Source organism: Phyllostomus discolor, chromosome 2 (assembly GCF_004126475.2).
Source record: "Phyllostomus discolor isolate MPI-MPIP mPhyDis1 chromosome 2, mPhyDis1.pri.v3, whole genome shotgun sequence".
In the NCBI taxonomy this organism is placed as follows: Eukaryota; Metazoa; Chordata; class Mammalia; order Chiroptera; family Phyllostomidae; genus Phyllostomus; species Phyllostomus discolor.
In genome coordinates this window covers 25,095,519-25,118,884 of record NC_040904.2, presented here as the reverse complement: position 1 = coordinate 25,118,884, position 23,366 = coordinate 25,095,519, and the positions used below count along the sequence as shown (strand labels likewise).

The 23,366-nt window shown below is 40.0% G+C and overlaps 2 protein-coding genes across 2 annotated transcripts in view; one reads left to right on the top strand and one right to left on the bottom strand.

Annotated features, from left to right (window-relative positions):
• Window positions 1–306: 306 nt before the first annotated feature.
• The window catches only part of GFM1 (G elongation factor mitochondrial 1), a 37,582-nt gene continuing 14,522 nt past the window's right edge, over window positions 307–23,366 (bottom strand). Inside the window, exons 11-18 of the mRNA XM_028504506.2 lie at window positions 21,314–21,370; window positions 18,260–18,397; window positions 17,295–17,377; window positions 7,552–7,714; window positions 5,801–5,945; window positions 1,631–1,791; window positions 818–871; window positions 307–663 (exon numbers count right to left, since the gene is read on the bottom strand). Coding sequence (XP_028360307.1) covers window positions 532–663; window positions 818–871; window positions 1,631–1,791; window positions 5,801–5,945; window positions 7,552–7,714; window positions 17,295–17,377; window positions 18,260–18,397; window positions 21,314–21,370 — 933 coding nt within the window. The 3' untranslated portion in view covers window positions 307–531. The remainder of the gene's footprint in view (window positions 664–817; window positions 872–1,630; window positions 1,792–5,800; window positions 5,946–7,551; window positions 7,715–17,294; window positions 17,378–18,259; window positions 18,398–21,313; window positions 21,371–23,366) is intronic.
• LXN (latexin) lies at window positions 11,174–17,265 on the top strand. The gene is made up of 6 exons (XM_028504507.2): window positions 11,174–11,731; window positions 12,984–13,046; window positions 14,100–14,277; window positions 14,377–14,513; window positions 16,624–16,686; window positions 16,951–17,265. The coding sequence occupies exons 1-6, from the start codon at window positions 11,603–11,605 to the stop codon at window positions 17,047–17,049; spliced, it is 669 nt and encodes a 222-aa protein (XP_028360308.1). The 5' UTR covers window positions 11,174–11,602; the 3' UTR covers window positions 17,050–17,265.

Here is a 23,366-nt window from a genome sequence, read left to right as displayed (position 1 = left end):
GAAGGGTCTTGATGTGCACAATTCACTTTCAAGTGTTTAGCAAAACAATCATTTCTTAAAAATTAAAAATATAAAAGTATGAGACATACAGACAACAGACAAAACAAATATTACAAAACAAACTGTTAACAAAACTGTTCGCTGTTGACACTCGACGGAAACTACATGGCTGCTCTTCGTGCTGTTCTTCAGCTCTTCTATGTTAAAAATTCTTGTGATAAAAATTTGGAAAGGAAGGTTATACACATTCTAAGCTTAGAAGTGTACTAATATATTTCTTCCCCCTTAAAATAAATATTGCATATATTTCAGTAATAATCATATTTTATTTGAGGCTTTTCGGTGAGCTATAAAAGCAGTCAACAGAGCTGAGATATACACAGAATTAACTTTGACATGATAGCAGCTTCTGAACACAATAGAAAGGGCTTCCAAAATTTCTTGTTTCTGCCTGAATTCATTCCAGTGGAAGCCATTAAAAATCTAACCCCTGCAGATTCAGTTCAAGTTAGTCCATGTAAGTGAGGACAGTCAGTTCTTGGCTTTTCCTTTTTTCACAGGAAGCTGGCCTGTAGCTTCCAAGTACTTATTGATGAGGTCCTCTTGTGTGGACGGCAAACACGGCTGGTATCTGCAGTACTCCATCGTGTATTCTCCCTTCCCCTGGGAATTTAAAAAAAAGAAAGAAGAAAGCAGAGATTTAAAACAATGTATAACCATCAAGTAAAGTCATGCAAAAACAAGATTTCACAAATGTGATCATTTTGTAGTATAACCTCCTCAAGGAAACTGAAGTAAAGCTTAAGCACTGGCTTACCTCTGTGCATGACCTAAGCTCAGTGGAATAGCCAAACATATCATTTAGGGGGACCTGGAAACAAACACAGGAGACATTTTAGCACTGCTCATTGAAAAATGTCTGGGAAAAATACAGAGAAGCTTTAGCCATTTAATTCCTTTAGAGTTAGGTTTCTAATAGCAACTCTTGGTTTAAAAGAACTAGAAGCCAAAGAGAAACATACTTGTGTTTTACTGCAAGTAGAGATCCTACATGAAAATAACCTCATCTGACAGTCCCAGCGGGAAACCAAATGTTTCCGTTTCACAGAGCAGACCTCGCCGCTGATGGCCTGCGCTGCTCACCCCACTCCTGTCCCCGGCCCGCTCAGCATTCAGGAGCGCTTCTTCTGTGGGAATGTTAACACAACTTTCCTTGGACACCTTAATGATTTGCCGGCAGTGTCTTCTAGGAAGCCTTACAGAATGCGGTAACATACTTTCTCCCATAAGATTTAAGTCAAGTAAGGTACAGGTAAGAAAATGAAATATTATCCTAATAAATTAGAGATGATATAATAAAGCTGTAATGAGAAAAATAACCAAGTATCTAAGAAAATGACATATTCACAAAAGGCCTACATAAAATGAATCTTATTTTTAGCTTTTACACTTAAGAGTTGCTCTACCAGTAAATTACAGAAATTGCCACATGTCCATAAGACACAAGTTCAACACCCAAATAGCCACGGAAATGTGTCAGTTTGCTTCACAAGCTCCCAAAACAAAAGCTGACTCTGATTTCTAGCTGTGGTCAGTGAACGTGAGACTGCCCGTGGCCGACAGCACTTACCTCCGCGTACAGTGTGAAATAGTCCTCGATCCCGTCCTGCCCCGTGACCACCCCGTGGCGCCGGTTAATCCCTGCAATCACTGCTCCTTGAAATTCATTTGGGGCCGTAACTTCCACAGACATAATGGGTTCGAGAATGCGTAATGTTGCATTTGCCAAGGCTGGATTAAAAAAAATAAATATATATATATTAGTTTATTAATCTCTAAACAAACTAAAACACTTTTCTATTCAGATATACAAAAGGAAGAGAGAAGGTATTCTCCCAAACACACACACACAAATGATTTGATTAAAATATCTAATCTGGACCCCTTTTTCTGTAGCAGTAACAGTCACTTCTCTAAATGGAAATTTCAAAAAGAGAAAACTTAGTATTTCCATTACTGTCATTTTATCCTTAAGAATCACTAAGCTGCAGAGGATAATATAAAAGGGGTCTTAAAATCACATTCAGTCAAGTCCTTTACCATTTAAATTATGCAGTTGAGAGTTACTTATTCTTTCTCTCTGAAAATTCTTTCTTGTTGGTCCCTGGCAGACAACTATTTTTAACTGTACAAAAACAACTTCTATCACAGGCGCGAGCGGGGAGGAGGGTACCCTTCACAGACTTGGAGACAGTAATCAAGTCACATCTGAGATCCGTCTTTCCTTTTCTAGGCTGAACAATTTCAACATCTGCTTGAGAATTAGGAATACCAAGTTTCTAGTTTCTACTCTGCCTTTAGTAAGTGATATGCCTTTTAGAAAACACAATCTGTCCATGTCTTAAGTTTCCTCACTTAAAAATTACAGACATTGGCCCTGTCCTGTGTGGCTCAGTTGGTTGGGCATTGTCCTGCAAAGTGAAGTCACTGGTTCAATTCCCAGTCAGGGCACATGCCTGGGCTGCAGGTTTGGTGCTTAGTCGGGGCATGTAAGAAGCAAACAATGTTTCTCTCACATCGATATTTCCCTCCCCCCTTTCTCCCTCCCTTCTCTAATAAATAAATAAATAAATAAATAAATAAATAAATAAATATTTTAAAAAAGGCATCAGGCCTGCAAATCAAGGGATTGCCAGTTCAATTCCTAATGCCAGGCACATGCCTGGGTTGCGGGCCAGGTCCCCAGTAGGGGACAACCACTACCCAGTGAGAGGCAATCATAAATTGATGTTTTTCTCCCTTTCTTTCTCCCTCCCTTCCCCTTTCTCTAAAAATGAAAACAAATAAAATCTTTAAAATAAAAGGTCCCGCCCTGACTGGCGTAGCTCAGTGGATTGAGAGCGGGCTGTGAACCAAAGTGTCACAGGTTTGATTCCCAGTCAGGGCACATGCCTGGGTTGTAGGCCACGGCCCCCAGCAACCGCACATTGATGTTTCTCTCTCTCTCTTTCTCCCTCCATTCCCTCTCTAAAATAAATAAATAAAATCTTAAAAAAAAAAAGGTCCCAATGACTTGCCTATTCCCATGCAGGAAGTATGAGGCAGCAGAGCCAGGATTTAAACTCAAAGCCTGGCAAGTAATTGGGCAGGCGATTTAAAAGGCAGTCCTATTGAGTTAAATGAGCTTACCATGACTCTGGTTGGCTACAAGTTCAATGTTTCTGGGAGACCAAGCATAGTGCTCTTTCTAAAATTTGGTCATAGGAAATGAGGGCAAGGTCACATCCATAGGTGAAACATGCCCATAACATTCAATTCCACATTTCAGTTATATCACTGACTAAGGTCAGAATTTAAATAGTCACTGAAAACAGTTTCAGTTTTCATTTTTTTGAATGAAAAACTGGTGTTCTGGCCATGTGGCCCAATTGGTCAAAGCATCGTCCTATTTACGGAAAAGGGTGAGGGTTCGCTCCCTGCTCGGGGTACGCATCAGAGGCAACCGATCGATGTTCTTTTCTAACACCTTCTCTCTCTTCCCCTTCCCCTCTCTCTAAAATCAGCAAACATATCCTCAGGTGAGGATTAAAAAAGCAAAAAAGAAAAAATACACAGGAACATAAACTATTTTTCTTCCAATTTTGGTATCAGAGAATGATAAGTATAAGCTATTTTAACACTAAGCTCATTTATCAATATTTTCACCCTAAAATTCTCCTATGACATTCAATGGAGATGTGTGTTTAAGGGTGATTTTCTTACTGAGCCTGGCAAAAACTTTCTTTACCCTTCATATTTCTGTCTTTTGTTCACAGAAAAATAAGATTTAGATGAAGAAATAGCAAAATAATTCATTTTCCATGCTAGCACTTTGCTTATTTGCACTTGTTTATCTGACAAAAAAAAATCCCCCAAATTTCTCAATTCAATGATCTAGTGCTTTTCCTCTGCACACCCAACAGGCAATTAATCATACTTAATAATATTTATAGACTTTAAAAATTAAATGATACATATTGAACTGTTTAGTTAATACTCATTGATATACAGACTTTTCTCATGGATGCATATGTGTATATTATAAGCAGATACATCTATATTTTTTTACATTTCATATAGGAACAATGAAAAAAATGAGGTTCTTCATTATTTGATAGCCATACCAATTTCCTTGCTGTATGTAACCTGTAACCTCAACCTCCAGAAAAGCTATCAATTTCCACTTGAGAACTAGTATTGAACTACTGGTGATTTCTAATTTAACTGTACTTTTAAAACGCATCACTATGTATACATTTACCAAATCATCACATTGTAAACTTTAATATCTTACAGTTTTGTCAATTGCATTCCAATAAAGCTGAAAAGAACATAAAATGATTGCAACTAATGTGTCAGTTTAAGACTACAGTGGGAAAGACTTAGAGGAAAGGGAGCAGGTGTTGTAACCTCAATCATGCCTAATAAAGTCTTACTTTTTTCGTGACTTCATTTCCCCCTTTTCCTATTAACATAATCTTCAGGTTGTCTCAGGATTTCTAGATTATAGATTTCAACTGCATTTTTAAATATGTTTATTGATTTTAAAGATCGAAGGGGGAGAGAGAGAGAGAAACATCGATTGGCCACCTCCGGTACGCGCCCCAACTGGGGACTGAACCTGCAGCCCTCTGGTGTACGAGACACGCTCCAACCAACTGAGCCACCTGGCCAGGGCTCAACTGCACTTTTAATACACAGCTGGTGTAAAGAAAATGGAGGACTCTCTCCCTTTCACAGCCAAGAAACAAAAGCAGAAATTACTAATGTCTCCCATTAGTTTCAGTAAAATAAGGAATTAGCAAACTAGCTATGAACAACCTTTTCCAACCATTGCCCCACCTGATCACAGATGCAAACAGAGCAAAAACAACAGAAAGTCCAAAATTCATATAGAATCAATAAAATCGTGATTTACAGAATGCTTAGAAATTGTGTCCATTAATCTAGTTTTCTACTGTCCATTTTGAAATGAAATGTTGAAAACATTTCTGACATGTTTTGTGCATCATGATATAACTTTCTTGAAGATGCTCACAGACATCACCACAGATACAAATGGCCACAGGGCAGATATGGAAGAGGTGACAGAGAGAATGAGTTTTCTGGCTCCAGGACACAACTTTGAAGTTCCTCTGTCACATATCCCTCATGTCAAACTGCTGCCCTGTCACTTGCTTCCTCTCTTGAAAGCAGTGCATCCAATATATTTGCAGTTGCTTAGGGCTCTGTTTCATAAGGGCTTTTAAAGTACATATTATTCTGTGTGAGAAAGGTTGACAATTTTAGCAGTTTAGCAAGAAGTTTACACTGTGAATATGGGTTCCTAAATCCTTTCAAAATATTTTGCCATTCTCAAATTGCCTAAAAGCCTTCAATGTCCTAAATGAAAAAAAAATTATCTATAAATTTATGGATTTCCTGACGTGAACAAATCACAAAACCCAGAATGACTGTAGTTAATGTTTAAAATATTTCATAAAATTCTGAGCATTTCTGTCTTTTCTACTAAAAAACTTAGAGTTTATTTATGATTTTAAATATATAAAAATTAACAAACAATTTAGGAGAACAGGGTAGGCTTTTGATTTCAGAAGAAAGAGAACAGAGTCCTCTCTCCCCACTTGGATGCTGTGAACACTGGCCCAGGACCAGCCTCGTTCCCCGTGCGCAGCCCAGTGCTCTGGAAGGGAGGCCAGAACGGCACAGGGAAAACGGTCACCGGGGTCACCGGGATCGGGAGCGCAAGGACCCAGCATACCTTGTTTAAGAGCACCTTCTCCCGCGCGGATGAAAGAGATTTCATTGGAATCCACCATGTGATGCGCTCCATCTTGCAGGACAAACCGGAGCCCAGAGAGCTTGTGACCAGACAGAGGGCCCTTCTCGCAGGCATCCAGAAACCCCTGTTAATGAGTGAACACCACTTCTGGGGTGAGTGGCTTTGACTTGTACATGCATTACCCAGGAACCCCAAACATTTCGGTATTCAGAAGTTTAATGTTTTTGTGCTTGCTATATTTCACTCCTCAAAAAATGTTTTAAAAGTTGAACAGCCTACCATTTAATTATTGTGGCGTCTAGATGAGTAATCCCCTTAGAAAAAGCATACTGGCTAAAGGCGTGAGCTGGTTTGAAAGTGATGCCGAGAGTGGTAACAATCACCTTCTCAAAACCTCACCTGCAGGAATTACATAACATTCTCAACCCACGAGAGAGACAGTGTGGCCTTAATTTTACAGGGAAATCTAAAGGCAATTTTAAAGGCAAATCTAAAGAACTCCCAAAAAGAACACCCCCAGCAGAATGGGCATTTATTCAACGGCTGTGTCTTGAGCACCTACTACACGCCCGCCACTGCTGTCCCCACCAGCAGATCACGACAGGACAGCTGCAGTGTCAGAAAACTAAAATGAAGAGGTCGTTTTTCCAAATGCGATTCTTCTTTTAAAAAATAGCTTCACTGAGGTATAAATGATATACAATAAACTATACATCTTTAAAGAGTACAATTTGGTAAGCTTGCAGCTCTTTTTCATTCAGTCATTAACATGTACTTGTAGAGCTCCTACAATTCAAGTTAATTTTTCTGGGCAAAACCGCTGCATGACTGTACACGCAGCACAGTGTAGTCCTGGTATTTCGAAACTGCAGACACTGTCTGCTGCAGAACACCTGTGTCCTCACTCAGCTACACTCATCTTGGAGAACAGAAGATACTGACAAAATGTTGTCTCAAAATAAAGTATAATTAATAAAATATACCAATCACAAAAAATGCTATCACCAATTAAATCAAAATTATTACCTGTTATAAAGATTTGTAAGTTAAAAGGTTAAAAAAAACTGAATAGGTTTCTCAACCTATAAAAACAGTCATTAAAAGTCTACAGCAGTCTTACAGCCGGTGACCTAGAAAGCAAACAATACACTAACCACTTCCATGTGCAAAGCACGTCACAGCTCCCAAAGAAAAGTCAGTCTTCTGTGGCCCTCGGTTTTGTGAGGCACTCCAGTCTGAGTCCTTCACTGTCACTTCACAGACAAAGAGCTGGCTCGGAGCCCTGGGAGTGACCGCAGCGCACAGAAGCCGGGAGCAGACTTGACGGCAGCACCCAGCTGTGGGGATTCTGAATTACCGATCACTCCTCCACAGCAGTCACCTAAAACCTTCACAGACCCTCAGGACTACAACAAATTTCCATTGCTAATCACAAGCAATGGAGTAGTTTCAATTTATTAAGAGAAAAATGTAACTTTTATCAACTTACCAAGAGAAATAACCGTGATTAAGAAACAGAATGATTTCCCTTCAGTGTCACGCCATACATTTACGGCTCTTGAACTTACCGAATTGAGGATTCATAATCAGATGGAAAGCTTAACAATTACATAAAAAAGCAGCACAGTAATTAAAATGAACCATGGAAGACAATGTGATAGAAATATGATTTGATACCACCTAAAAAACTTTTTGATTTTGTAAAATGCAATAAGTATGTATTTTTTTACCTTTTCTACAGCAGGCACAAATTGCTTTGGAATATTTGACCCGAATGTTTCATCTGAAAACTCCAACTTAGTGTAGTTCTCTGGGTCCAGAGGCTCCAGGACACCCATCACTTTCCCAAACTGGCCTGCACCGCCTGACTGTTTCTTATGTGTAAACTCAAACCTGAAAGTAATTTAGGAGGAAAAAAAAAAAAATGTAGCATTATGTAGTTAGCAAAATGAGATCAGTCCTACTGATTTAAATGAAAAACCACAGTTCATCATTTTTATGTTTTCTTTGAATATGATGGCCTTGCTATAACATTTTATTGCAGAATTTATTTTAAAAGGAATTCTCTCCTTTCTGTTCATACTAAGAGGTGAGGGTGGGGTACACCACCAAAATAATCCATGGTCTCAGTCCTGCCAATTCTGAATTTATTCCCCAAGTAGAAAAGTAGAAGTAATTATTAATTAAAAAAAAAAAAAAAAAGACAGTCTAAGAGTCTCGTTCCAGTAGCCTACATTCCAAAGAGCTTACCCATTTCTTTTGGAGTGCCTCCCTTTCCCGGGAGAGTGCTTTCCCCTTAAATCTCTACGACCAAGGGCAGTTATTTGAAAATGGGAGATCTGCAATCAATTTATTCAGATGGTTGCTATGTGGTTTTACAAATTGGACATTATGGACTGATACAATACAAAAAAAGGGAGTTTCAGGAAGAGACCTAAGTAGCATCTCCTACCAAAACTGATATCTACTTCTTCCAAACCACCCTGGATATGGATGTGGGAACACACACTCGTCCATGTCCACGTATCTGCAGTCATTCACAGACAACTTTGAAAGGAGCTGGTCTCTTCCACCTTATGGTCTCAAGGAAGTTTCATTTTAAAGGAAGAAATGTCTTGCAAACAGCAGATATTCATGACATGTTCTTTCAAGGAAATAGTAGCCTATGTTTACATATGCTTAATATGTATGTAAAATGCTTCATCTGTTCTGTTTATGTTGCCATTAGTGATCTGAAGTAAACACCGAACTGTGTCTGTATATGTGTCTATTTGAATGACATATTCAGTCACTATCATTTTGCCATTTAAGCTGTTTCATAAAGAGCCTAAGTGTGAATGTGCCTGATGAAATCCTTTAAGTAATCTTCCAGTAGTCAAGAGCTTCAGGATGGGCTGGGAAGAACAAAATGCTGAAAGGTCATTTTCCTGGGAGGGATGAACCAGTCAGCAGAACAAAGAGAAGGAAAGCAGAAGAGAAACAACTGCCAAGTCACCAGAGAATTAGTGAAGGGATTCCAAAACTGGTTCACCGACATACTGTCAGGTACGCCTGGGCTTCTGAGACATTTTCAATTGTCTTCAATTTGACAAAAATATAACATCCATGCACCATACTCTAGATCTGTGCTATCTATGTGGTCATTAGTAAGCACTGATATTTACATTTAAATTAACTGAAGTTAAATAAAATTTATAGTGCAGTTCCTCAGATGCACTGGTCCCATTTCAAGCAGCCAGACGTGGAGGACGGCTGCTGTACAGGCCGGCACAGACAGAGCCCGTCCGCTACCGCTGCAGGTTCCGCCGGACAGACCAGGTGGTCGCCCACGAAGGTCCAGGGACCAGGTATGAGTTTATAACCAAGTGGAGCCAAATAACAACACTTCTGTGCCAGATTTTTGTACCCAGCACTTTTTACGGATTGCCGTACTTGTACTGTACCACAAACTGATGAGGTAGGGACTTTTTTACCACCACTGCACAGAAGAGAAGCCTGAGGGTTAGAGAAGGTAACTTGTCAAACACGGTAACAGTGGTCATGTGGCTCAGCCAGGATTTGCACTGAAACCAGTGCTCATAATCAAACGTTTTTCTAGAAAGCTAGTAAGAATAGAAACTGACTTACTCTGCGAATGAAGCATTCACTTCCAAAGCTGTCACGGGGCGCTGCACAAATAGAGTATAACAGTTCGAACAGAGAAGAAGTGAAGGGTGCAGACATGCCGAAACCAAGAGAACCCGTGCCCCTGTGGCGAGATCACTGAAATGCTGTGAAAGGCCATTTTGTGTTGGCAAAATGTCACCGCTCACATTAAAATTAATGTTAATTAGACTTGTGTTGGTTTTACTCTCTCTATGCTGTGGATGCACTTTGACTTTACAGCCATACCAAAGTTGCAAGCCATATGTGTTTTTTCTTAGTTCTATGTTTATAGTTATATAAAATTATAATTTATCTGATCTCAGAGGCCAGTAATAATTGTGTTACTTTCAAGATAACCCATACATCATTTGAGGATAATGATCTCTTGACTAACCATTCATGAAGCTTTAGTAAGATTTTTAGGTCTCAAATATATGAACGAGATTCTCTTAATGTGGTTTACTTGAATTGGCAGTTAAACTTTTTAATGTATTTATATTTTCAAGAGAACCTAAATTGGTATGTGTACTTTTAATAAATGCTGTTAATTCCTACCCTATACTTACTAGCTTTGAACTACAGAGATAGCAACTGTATTCCTAAAGCTCCCAAAGGGTGACCTTCTCTAGGAAGCACACGTGTGCTTCTAACCACTCCTGGAAGGGCACCAGCTATTTGTGCAACTACAATTCATTATCAGCACAAAGCTCGTTCGGTGCCACCAGAATGTGACAGCCACTCCTTTCTGGACACCTTCAAAGAAGCACACAATCCAAACCATTTACACACACACACACACACACACACACACTCTCTCAGGGCTTGGCCAAATGACTCACACCCCTTCTCCTCAAAAGAAAAACGTTCAATTTTTAAGAAAAACCCCTGAGAAGAAACTAACCCCTTCACTCTCTAGTTACTTCACAGTTGTTGGCTAATATAACTAGAAATCATGAAAAATGCCTTAGTTACTATTAAACATTCTTAAGCTTTTTAAAGTACCACTACGACATATGTCTAGGAAAAAAATCTTCAAAAACCCATTCTGAGGAAAAGGGGAAAGAATCTTTATTTTGCAAGCCAACAAGTTAAAGTGAAGTTCTGGCAATACATCTGATGAAAGGAAACCTTAGCTCCCAGACCTGGAGAAAATCTGAAGGGCCTAAACCAGAGCTCCTTCAAAGGTGACCCAAGAAGGTGGTTAAGAAACCTAGACGGAAAACGCACTGCCTGATAAGAGTTTGGGCTTGCTTAAATAAATCAAGTGGCTTTAAAAATCCCTGCTTTTCTACTTAAATGTAGTGGTTCCGTATAAGTTCAGTCTGTAAGTGTGTTTAATCCTTACAGTAAAATTTTCAAGGCGACTGAGCAAGTTGGAAGCACGCTGTGTGTCAAAATCTCATCCTCCTAAGCGAAGGGAGACGGGTGCAAGCGCATTTTCAAGTTTCTCCTGAATCGAATCACATAATCCTCCAAATTGATGCTATAGTTTGCAGTCTCTCACCCCCTGATTTGGGCAGAACTGGCCCAACCCCACAAAAAGTGGGGGGGCGGGGGGGGGGGGACAGCAATCCTGTTCCTGGACTCTCACAGTGGGAGGGGTTAAGAAGGAACAGGAATCTAGTCACTGCCAGGATCTCCTCTGCACTTTGTCCAGTGTGATACTGTGGGTGGTGTATGAGGAAGCTGTGCTTCACTCCGCAACGGAAGCAATCAGACTGCTTTCCAAGGAGAGGAAACTGGAGGCTCCAGAGGAGACGCTCCAGAAAGCCAAAGGCCAAAAAGCCCCTCCCGCACTGACTTCTGTAAGGGCTACGAAACGGAAGGGTGAAGTGCTAGGCCACTCGGCCCACATCTCGACCCCACCCAGCCTGATCCAGGTGCTCTCCGGCCTGGCGGGAACCTGGGAGTAAAAGTGCACGGAGCAAGGTGGGGCAACGGCGTCAGCCAGTGCCCAGGGGCAGCTTCCTGAAAGGGAAGGAGGGAGGGGAGTAGAGGCGGGGAAAGAGCTGGGGACCCGCCCACGCCCCACCCAGCACCGCCACCCTGCGGCTGGCGGCAGATAGCGGACGGGCGGGACACGCACTCGTGGCGTCCGGTTAGGCTGGAGCAGACTCGAGCTGCCCCTCACCAAGAATGGAAATCCCACCGACCCACTACCCCGCCTCCAGGGCGGCCTCGGTGGTGGAGAACTGCATTAACTACCAGCAGGGGACCCCCCACAAGGTGTTTATGGTGCAGACAGTCCAACAAGCCAGCATGGAGGTGAGTCCAGCAGCGGGGCACGGCTCTCCGCTCCCGAGGGTCCGCAGCAGCCGCCCGTCCCGCGTTTTGGGATTGACTGCTGCCCTTGCCAGACTAGAGGGGTTGACGTTTCCGGGGAAGAGGCGACACCGCAGCCTCCCGGGACAGTCTGGGTCTGTTGGTGGTCAAGGGACGGCACAGACAGGGCAGTTTTTTATGGGCACTAGTACAAAGAAAGGGGAAAAATGTTCACGACGGGAGGCAGCATTTTCCCCTTTCTCCGAGTGAAACCTGTAGGAACCATTCACAAGAATCATAACACTGCTATGACATTTCTCATCTACTACTCCGCAATCTGGATCAAGGAGAGCTCCTGCCTTGCACATAATGATTCTTCATTTTAAGATCAGTCCTCGTCAGACCCTTTGACCAAAATGAAAGGGGGACAAAGAGCAGGAGAAACTGACAGCCTGTACCAGTGCGCTCTGAAGCCCCAAACACGGCGGCGACCGACTGCCATAAATTATGTGGTTTGGGGCTTAAGTTACATGCTTAAGACCTCAGCGATCACTAAGCCTGTTTCCATTTTACTAACATCTAATGGGTTTGAGATTGTTCATTACTTATGTGACATTAGTTTAACTGTTAACAGTCTTTAAGAGCTGACAGGGAATAGAGGTTAACTGAACCAAATCACGTAATTAGGTATAAATGCTCAATTGTATCTTGATTCAAAAGTGAAATACCTAAATGTTTCTCTGTTATAAAATCTGTTAAAGTATCAGTTTTCAGGTCTACTAATATACAAGTAAAAACAGTACTTACTATGTCTAATCACTTTGCAGTAATCTGTCTCAGAATGGAATCCACCTTCAGTAAACATTATTTGCAGGGTACACAGGGCTCTATGAAAAATTTTTTCAGTGATGTAGCCCATTTGTTATCTTCAGAATTAAAAGCTGTTTCAAAATTTCTTATATAGAGAATCAGGGTCACATACCCAGAGGCTGAAGTCCTTTCACTGAAAGTGAATTGGAATCGCGTTGCTTACATGTGCTCTTATCCCAACCTGTGCTCTCATCCAACATAAGCCCGACGGACATCCTGTGATGCTGGATGTCACATACATGGTGATGTGCTTTTAAGGTCTGAGGCTTTATTTACCCGCACCAGTCGGCCACCCCCTCCCCCAACTAAATGGGAATGGGTTCTTCTAACAATGCAGAGAACTGAGTTATTGTCATAGTAACTCATCACATTTCCTTAATTTTAGGATATTCCAGGACGAGGACATAAGTATCGGCTTAAATTTTCTGTGGAAGAAATTATCCAAAAAGTAAGTGAAATGTCCTTTATTATTAAATAAAATTTGACTCTAAATATTCCAGATTACCTTTGCTGATAAAATCACAGGATTAATTTGTATTTTTGTAAGTTGCTGTAAAACCCTGCCTTGAAAAAATAATGAGCATTCAAGAGCCAGCTTTTACTCCTTTTGGGTATTCTGAGATACATGACATATTTCTGTTGATCTAGGAAAAAGACAGACTCTACAGACTTCAGTTCAAATGTCATACTCATAGGGCAGTCTGAACTCTATTACCACGTGAAATAAATTACTCTCCAATCATCATCACTTTGTCTGCCTGATTTCTTTTATTTAAAGAAATCAAGTGTTTTTAAAAATTTATGAGCCAAAGAGTGGCCAACCGATATCACCATGTTCGGATAAGAATGGTTCAGTAATAGGGGAGGGAAATTTTCATATACTTGTCATATTAGTAATGGGACAAACTCAAAAGGAAGGAACTGCAATATATACTGTAACCATCTTGAAATTTAAAAAACTTGCCCTTTTGTTAAGCATAGTTCAGAAGAGATACAGGCTAACGTAAGGAGATGCATTAAAAGGCATCTGAGCCACTAGACAATCATCTTTATGAAGCAGAATCAATGTTACAATCTTTAATTTTACATCTAGATACAGACAGTTGTGTCTTAGTTTGAAAAAATGTGTTATTTCTGGAGCAGAGTAAGAGTAACAGAAAGAATTAAAAAGTAACCAGAGTCTGGAGTTGGTATATAAAGTGAAACTAAAATCTGGCCTTGAAAATGGACACCCCATTAATACTGAAATATATTCCAAGTTTTAACATGAATTTAAAAGATGAGACCAAACAAGTTATAAAGCAGCTGTCTATTTTAGAAACATCTAAGCAAATGACCAGGCCACCCCCAACCAGATTACCTGTGGAGTAGGCACACTGAAGGCGAGTCTGAAAGAACACGATTAGGGGCCAATACTTTAAAATATTGTATCTCAAAGAGCAATAGTTAGTAATGGATGGCTGCCTACATGTAAAGATATTTTGCAAAATGTCTCAAACAGCAAGTGACAGTGAACTGCACAGCTGAAGTCCTTTACCCGCCAGTGGGACAAGATACTGCACCCGAGGTCAACTTCACGTTTGAAGGGGAAATTGGAAAGAACCCAGATGAAGAAGATAACACATTTTATCAAAAACTCAAATCCATGAAGGAACCACTGGAAGCACAAAACATTCCAGGTATATAAATGTGACATGGGAAAACATACAATTTAGATTTTGTAAAAGGTTAATTCTGTATATGTAAAGTAATCACATTTATCACGTTTCCCTCACCAGACAGTTTTGGAAACATATCTCCAGAAATGAAGCCAGTTCGACATTTGGCCTGGGTTGCCTGTGGCTATATAGTATGGCAGAATTCTACTGAAAACACATGGTATAAAATGGTAAAAATTCAAACTGTCAAGCAAGTGGTAAGTAATGCCTATAAAATATGCTATTAATAGGGTTAATATTTATTGGAAGTATTTTGAATCATTATTATATAAATAGTGCCCCATTAGTAATTTTGTATTTAAAATAGTGTTCCCAGGATTTTGAAGGAGAAGCTGATTCCAATCAAGGCCAGAGAAAATGAAGCTGCAGTTTCAAGAGGAGCAAAGTCTTAAGTTATAAATAATTTGGCAGTCAGTTTTTGTGCTCAGCTTAATACAGATTATTTCCTATGGCAGCCTGAGTTTAGTGTTCACATTACTATAGTCATGCAATACTGAAACTACCTCTGCTTTTCTCCTCTCCTGCAATCGTAGTGCCAGAGCTACTCAGAAACATGGCTGCCAATTCCCCCACAGAGGTCAGCCAGGACAAAAATATTAGCATCTGAGGCTTTATGAAGCTTTCTGTGTATGATTTTCTTTCATAACCCACTGAGTTGTAATTTATAACCTCATACTTTACCTCTTGCTTTCCTTAAGTCTCATATGACTATTACGAACTGCTTCTTTTTAGACCTTAAAGAAACTGTGTCAACTAGTAGTATCTAATGAAAAAGAAGGAAGACAGTGTGCAAAGAGGCCACAACAGTTTTAGTCAGCTCCATAAAAGACAGACTTTCGGGTGACTTGTTGCAGCTTGTGGGTGACTGCAAGGCAGCACCTGGAACACCTTTACTCCAAAGGCTTTGGCAACAAGTTACTAGATACCTACGGGCACTGGAAGGCAGGGTGCCCAGTTACAATACTCAGAGTGTGGTGTCAAATACCTAGTGCAAACATTACAACAACATTTTAAGAAATAGTCCCTTTTTCTAATGCATTTTTGTAGACATTGATCCTGATTACACCATTCCTATATGGGTACTATGGCCTCCAATAACTGAGAAACTGACTGGTCCAGGTTGCAGAAGCTATATAACCATACTCATGATTTTTCAAACCATGTTTTAATAGCAAGATATGCAAAAAGATAAGGCTAGTAGTTTTAGAAAAGAAAACTTCTCTAACCCTTCACCAAACAGTAATTCTAAAGCACTAATAAAAGTCTCAGCAGAAGGGTTTCACCACTGCTTCCGGCTATATACAGGCTCCAGCACAAATAATGCCCTTTTGTTACAAAATCATAAGCATGTAATTCTGTAACATGACAATCTCACACTCAAGCACACCATATGACATTTTAGGTGAAATATTCAAATTAAAACTGTAAATTATTACACCCATATTTATTACCTTACCAACCATAAGCAGGCGTTACTTCTGCCGGACCCTGTATTATTACATATCTTTACTGAGTAAGATCCAACATGTAAGAAAGCTTACTACTGATTTTTACCTTTTCATTTTTCACTGACATAGTCAAAGAAAGGATTACTTCACGATACCATAAGGAGAGACTAGTATATTTTCATTTGACCCTGGGGTCACACTTATAATCACCATCAACCAAAGGAGCCACAGGAGCCTGTGCTGCCCTGTGAGGTCTAGGGCTTATTTCAGTATGTTGATTACTTGAAGGGCCCCGTGCCTGCTGATCATGGTTTTAAACCACGTGGATGCAGTGGTTCTGTGTAGCTGACTGTATAAATACTTCACATGCACAAAGCAATAGGCAGCACAGATCAAAGCTTTAATTACCAAATCAGGTAAGTACATTCACTAAATTTTACTATTTTCAGTTTTTTAAAGAGAATGTCTATCATAAAATTGGTTTCCTTTAACGTAAACACTCATTTCAGTAGTTTATCCCTTAAGTTATGCTTTTCTGAACACTGTGAACCTTACGGAATTTTAAACAGCCAACTGCAGACTGTACTGCTCTTAAGCAGCTCCCACAGCTCAAAAACTAAAAACAGAAAGGGAAATGATTCATAGAGTAACAAATGAAAAAATCACAATGTTAAGTTGTAGTTTGAAAAAAAAACATAAGACAAAGTTTTTCTGTCAGGCTAAATCAATTATGACATTCAATTTTTATTTTTACTTAAGTGGAAGTATTATAATCATCTAATGAAAGCTGATTTTTAAAATTAAAGTACTGTTTTTGCCAATGATACTGTTTTACACACCAGATTTTTATTTATTGCAGCAAAGAAATGATGACTTCATTGAGTTAGACTACACCATTCTACTTCATGACATTGCATCTCAGGTAAAGGATCATTTAACCTGCACGTGATGCCACTTTGAAAATCGATACTTGTTTCATAGCTACTATGCCTTATTAATTCTGACTCTAAATCAGCATTCATGTAATTCCAAATAGGCACCAGGTATATTATACTTGTAGCAAATGAATTTGTGTTGTGCCATTCTTTATGAGGGCTATTTTGTTTCTAACAAAATATAAATCCAACTCTGTTTTCTTAAGATGTTTTCTGAATTTTATCATAGCATTACTTTCTTTTACTTGCAGGAGATTATTCCTTGGCAAATGCAGGTTCTCTGGCACCCACAATATGGCACTAAAGTAAAACATAACAGCCGTCTGCCGAAGGAAGCACAGCTGGAATGAGCAAAGACCCTGTGCTCACTGCTGATGTGCTCGTCACTCCTCACCGACATCTAGCTAAGGGGCCAAGCAAATCCCAGTGTCAGTCTGTACAAATGTCTGGATTACAGCACAGAACTGTACAGCTTCCATAATAAAGAGTTTCACGATGTAAAAGTGTCTTAGTAACAGTAACAGTGCTTGCATATCCCATAATAAAGAGCTTCAATTACAGCCTCACAGGATGTTCAACTGTGTAGCATACTCACGGGACAGGGGCGGCAATGGTCTCTTTGAAAGCAACTTTTGGCTTTCCTGTGATACAAGGACAGTCATATTCTCTTTCCAGCCTCTAAAAAGAACAGGGGAAATAATTTTTGGTGTATTGAAATTAAAAAAAAAGAAAAAGAAAAAAAATCCTAGGAATCTTAGTTATTGGAAGCAGTTATTTAAATATAATAGATAAACAAATAATCAATCTTAAACCACTTAAGTATCTTACAAGGATTAGCTACATAATATTAAACAATAAACCGCTTTTATATGTTCTATATAAGTGCATTCTAATTTAGACTGATTAATTTATACTTATATCTATTTGATATATCCACTAAACATCATCTTTGTTCCATCTTATTACATATTCACTTGAATAGTATATAGACCTGTTGTCAGAATTTTGTACTGTCTCAACTGCAAAGATATGATCACAATTAGAATTTTTAATCTTAAGTCACACATCTTGTTTTCATTTGGATGTACACAGGATGTTTCCTAGGAAGGCACATATCCCATCTTACCCATTCTTTTGTCTATATTATAATGATCTCCAAGAACGGACTTGAGAATAAAACAAGCAAGAAATGGCCGGAAGAGTGGGTACTGGTGGGCCGACCTTCTCAGCAGGTTTTTCCCAGCAGGTGCTCTCCCTAAGCTGGGACCAAGATACACTGAACCTAACCAACCAAGACCTGGATGGATGGTCTTATTACAAATCCCCTGCACTTTGATTCTAGAAGTCTGCAATGCTTTACAAATAAAAGGATTTACAGAGCAGAAATAATTAATTTGTAATACATAGAAGAGGAAGCAGTATACCATATCTGGATTCCAGAGTGACTGAAAAGCCACTAGTAGTTTGTGGACATTATACTGAAAATTACAGAGTTTTACTCTTAACAAAACACAAACATAAATAAAATCAATTGAACCGAATCTCCTTGTTATTCATTACCTGAGCATAGATTTCCAGGTGCAATTCTCCCATTCCAGAGACAATTGTCTCTTTGCTCTCGGTGTCAAAGTGGACTTTAAATGTGGGATCTTCTCTTGTAAACCTGCCAATACCTTTTGAAAATTTTTCCAGATCATTCTTTAAAAAAAGAAAGTCATTACAAATTTTACTAATCATGATAAGCAGTGGGACTATTGAAATAACTTTACTGCATAAAATTAAATACATACGCAGTTCAGAAATGAAAATGATCTACCATCTAATTCCTAGAAAATGCCCTTTAAATATGTGAGCCTGGATACCACCCAGCCAATGGAGCTGGAAACAGCTAGCTGACGGAATTTTCTTTCCATACCAAGACACGACAGCCCAAGACTTAACTCTGTGCCCTCTCCTATTACACTGACAAAATCTGTCCAACTGTGGAAAACTGCCCATGAAGCGGAAAGTAAAATCTGTGTTACTGTGTTAGATTTCAGAAATCGTATACATAATCAAAGGATTAAGCAAGTTTACCAAGACTCGACTGCAGATTCAGAGGACAGTTAAGACCAACAGTAAGGCAAGTGCTGCACCAAGACTTTCAAAACAGTCTGTTTGGAGGTGACTTAATGCTTCTTTATCCTCCTTGGACGTAATTTCCTTACGTGGGAAGCACAGTAACAGCCCTCTAAGGGTGTGCACTCATCAACCCCCAAACCTGTGAATGCTGCTTTACATGGGAAAGGGCGATCTGCAGTGTGATTCAGGGAACAGACAGAAATAACTGTGTTGGGCCCAATGTAACCACATGGGCTTTTAAAAAACAGAAGAGGAATGCAGAAGGGTAAGTCGGAGAGGTGCAAAAAGGGAAGAGGCAAGAAATATGCAGGGGTGTCCAACCTTCTGGTGTCTCTGGGCCACATTGGAAAAGGAGTTGTCTTGGGCCACATATTAAATACACAAGCAGTAATAAAAACTGATGAGCAAAAAACAGGTTTTAAGTAAACGTACAATTTTGTGTTGGGCCACATTCATAGCCGTCCCGGGCCACATGCAGCCCGCGGGTTGGACACCCCTGAAAGCACTAGAGGGCTCATTTCGCTGTTGCAGGCACTGGAGGCGGGAGGAAGGGGGGCAGTCTCTAGACGCTAGGTACAGCCCTCAGGTGACAGCAAGGAATGGGGACCCCAGTTCTGCAACACAAGGAGCTGAATTCTTCCAACAATCTGTGTAAGCAAGGAAATAAACTGTCCCCTGGAGCCTCCAGAAAGGAACACAGTCTCGCCAAGACCTTGATTCTAGTCCATTAAGAACTGTGTCAGATATCTCACCTACACAACTAAAAAATGACACATCTATGATGTTTTAAGACACTAAGTTTGTGGCAATTTCTTATGGCAGCAACAGAAAACTAGTACACCCTGAATCACCAGTATTAACAGTTATTACATGTGCCTGGAGCTGTGTGTTCTATATTCTGTAGATGTTATCTCAAATTCTTACTGCAATGCTGCAAAATAGAATTATCCACATTTTGTAGGAGAGGACACTGGGCACAGAGAAGTGACGTGACTTGCTCAAGACCGCACAGAGGGTGCACGGCCACACTGAGAATGATCCAGGGTTAGTCTGTCTCCACAATCTTTTCCCTTTTCCCTGTACTTGCCAGGTACTCTCAGCTTACTAGATCATCCCTGCCTCCACTCCTGAAATGCACAGCTTTATGCAGTGATTTCATTATTTAATTTAAATTAATTCACTCCAGCAAGCAAATAATCCTGAGACACCAAAACACCCTTTGGATGTTGATGCATTTGATTTCCCTCCATTACTATGAAAGATCAGGACAAAAGTCTTACATAAACTCTGAATTTAGGAATGAAGAGCTTTATATCTATCTTTAACTTCTTGCCCTGCATATTCTGAAGGGAAAAGCAAACAATTAAGCAAAGTACTCAAAATAAACTGTGACATCTTACTGTAGTAAGATGTAAGATTTGCTTTTCTTCAAATTTCTGAGATGGGAGTATTTTAACATTTCCTGCCACCTCAACATTCTTTTTTCTATAATGAGATGGGTCTGTAAAAATCTCAAGTTCCTCAAAATAGATGAAGTAGTAGCTGTTCATACATCGACAACACCAACCAGAATACATTCTGTAAATGACAGTTCCCAGATGACAAGAGGTCGTAACTGTTCACTCAGTGCATGAATGATTCATTTCAATACCATATTGATGTGATTGGTACGAACATCAAAGAAATTTAAGCACTAAGCAATTAAGATTCAATTCCAATGGCAAGCTAATGTGAATGCAAACTTAAGTAATCTTGGCTCTGTAAAAAGCTAAATGATATCCAATCATAAACTTGTTTTATTTGAAAGTGAGAAAAACAGTCTTGTTTACAGGCTTTCCATGTTATGACTGTACATTTACTTTATAACTACAACAAATCTGGAGATGTGTTATGATCCATGAGGCAATTAAGCTATGCAATATTCTAATGTACTTTACAGTGAGGTTTTCCTACAGCTTAGGACAAATGCCCGTTTCCCCTTGTCCATCCTCTTATGATCTGAACCTAGGAAGTACACTTACCAGTCTGCAGCAAGTTACAGCTTTACTTAGTAAAGTTACGAAGCAGTCTCGTAAATACCATCAACTTCTTTAAATACACTGAGAAGTAATTACTGCTAACTGACTGGTAAATTTTAAAAAGTGATCTCAACACCAAAAGAGGAAATAGAAACAATAAGATTGCTGGTTATCACAAGATACCATGTGCACTGTGGAGATGATAAAGAGCTTAGCCCTGGCTAAGGAGGCTCAGTGGATTGAGCACCAGCCTGTGAATCAAAGGGTCATAGGTTCAATTCCCACTCTAGGGTACATGCCTGGGTTGTGGGCCAAGTCCCCGGTAGGGGTCGCATGAGAGGCAACCACACACTGATGTTTCTCTCCCTCTCTTTCTCCCTCCCTTTCCCTGTGTTAATAAATAAATAAATAAAAGATTTTATTTAAAAAAGTTCAAGTCTTTATTGTGATAGTGAGTATTAAAGTAAATTCCTACCTTGTTAGATGGCTTCATTGCTACTGAAATGACAGGGTCAGGAACATGAATTGACTCCTAAAATATTTTTTAAAAAACAGAGAAGAATTCTAATATAGTACTGAATGAATCAGAGTCAGGGATGGACTAATTTTAATGGTCTGTTTTACAACAGAACAAAGCACTAAACATCTTTAAGCCAGACAACATATATCCTAGAGTTAAAAGCATGTACTATATGCATTAAATAATTAAAAATACTAGTATATTCATAAATAAAGGCATCCATTTATATGATCTCCTCCCTCACAAAACAACAAAAATAAAGTATCTATTTATTTACTTAACTGTTTATGACCCTTAAGTCTATCGATACTTTCAATTTAACACAATCATTATAATGAATCCAATCCAAATGCTGAGATGTAGAATTCTTATTGACTGGTGGCTACATTTACTGTTGCTATCTTCTGATAGGTTACTTATTTAATCAAATTATGGTCACTGATAAGAGAAACAGAGAAAGGGCACTAGATTCTTTATACATGATACTTCATTTAATCAACCACAACTCTGAGAGGCGGATATTATTAACCCCATTTTACGAATAAAATCTGAAGGGCAAGGAAAGAAGAGAAAATACTGTGGCCAAAGGCCGGTGGGAAACATAAGGCAGACTCTCACCTGAGTCTACTTGCTCAAGCCTGAGCACTTCCCACACCCCCGGTCGCTTCCTACTGCTAATGACAAACACGTGGAGAAAGCCTTATTAATCATGCTCACACAACAGTCCTCTTATCCAGAGCCCCCAAAAGCCTGCACAGATTTATTTAATTTTTGTACGGTCTTACATCAACATTAAAACCAGATATGAGACGATATTTTACATGAAACACTGTATTATAAAATTATGAGTCTGTCATATAATCTGGGACTACTATAGTGCTCATCTGTCAGGGTTGGACCAGTTCTTACATAATGATCCACTGTCAATTTGTTCCCCACAAATTACCTATCCTCCATGTAGTCATATCCTTTTTTTACTAAATTCAGTAGAGCGTCTTACTGTACGTGGAACAGTCTGTCCCCTCAAAGGGAGGAAACTGGGGAGTGAAGGGAATGCAAAGGCAGGAACTGCCGAAGCAGGTGTGGAGGAGAGACTGCCCCACGGCACGACTGCTGTGTGGACCTCGAGCTGACCTGGGCCAGGACAGAGGCGGCTTACTGCCACACCCCCTTAGAAACTCGGACTCTAACTGACGTGCACTCTGACATAAAGAAAGCACCCCTCTCTCGCGTCCTGCTATGAGCTGGATCCTGGAACAGGCTGATGTCCTGACCTGGTCACACACATTATGTAATTTCCACATGAGGTAGCATTCCTGTACTAGTCCCTGTGACTGTTCCCCTCTTTTTACCCTACAGAATAATTCTCTGGCACCTGTTGGAAGGGCAGAGACTGCCCAAGATGTGCCTCCTCTGTAAGCTTCCCTTGAAAAACACTGTTAGGTGCCAGACTGGAGTGGCCTGCCTCTTTTCCGGTCTTTCCCTGCCCTCCATGTACAGAGGTATCTACCTGTTCAGCCTCAGGGCTTTGCCCAGGGTCTACCTGTACTAACAGCATGTGCTTCCCTTCAGGGTGCCTCAGAGATAAAAAGGGACCTATGTGTGCCACGGAGCAGGCTGTTCGACTGTCTAGTTGCATCTTGGTTCCCTTCCGTTATGTGACAGCCAAGTCTAGTCTAAACGTTAGTCTGCCCTTACAGCTCCTGAGGGAAGGGTCTACTCTGGTTGCTGAGTTACTAAGGGAGGAGCACTCCATGGGGACCAGCCTGAGGACGGTGACAGCAACTGGAGACCGGCCCACAATGGGGAAGCAGAGCTCAGGAATCGGAGCGACATGGACCAGGTGTGTTTTCCCCCTACACTAAAAACCCTGAAGGATCATGAAATGACTTTACTAAGAAAAGCCAGATAAATTAGCTTACACAGCACACTTGTCCAACTGGTATTTAAAGAGCCACAACCAATCTATACTTGATGTCTACTGGCACTGCGCAATGAAAACATTTGT

What these genes read in the sequence shown, in the direction of transcription:
- LXN (XM_028504507.2), top strand. Translation starts at nt 11,603, where the DNA reads ATGGAAATCCCACCGACCCACTACCCCGCCTCCAGGGCGGCCTCGGTG. An exon ending in TCCAACAAGCCAGCATGGAG is followed by an intron (nt 11,732 to 12,983) that starts GTGAGTCCAGCA and finishes CCTTAATTTTAG; the next exon opens with GATATTCCAGGACGAGGACA. An exon ending in GGAAGCACAAAACATTCCAG is followed by an intron (nt 14,278 to 14,376) that starts GTATATAAATGT and finishes TTCCCTCACCAG; the next exon opens with ACAGTTTTGGAAACATATCT.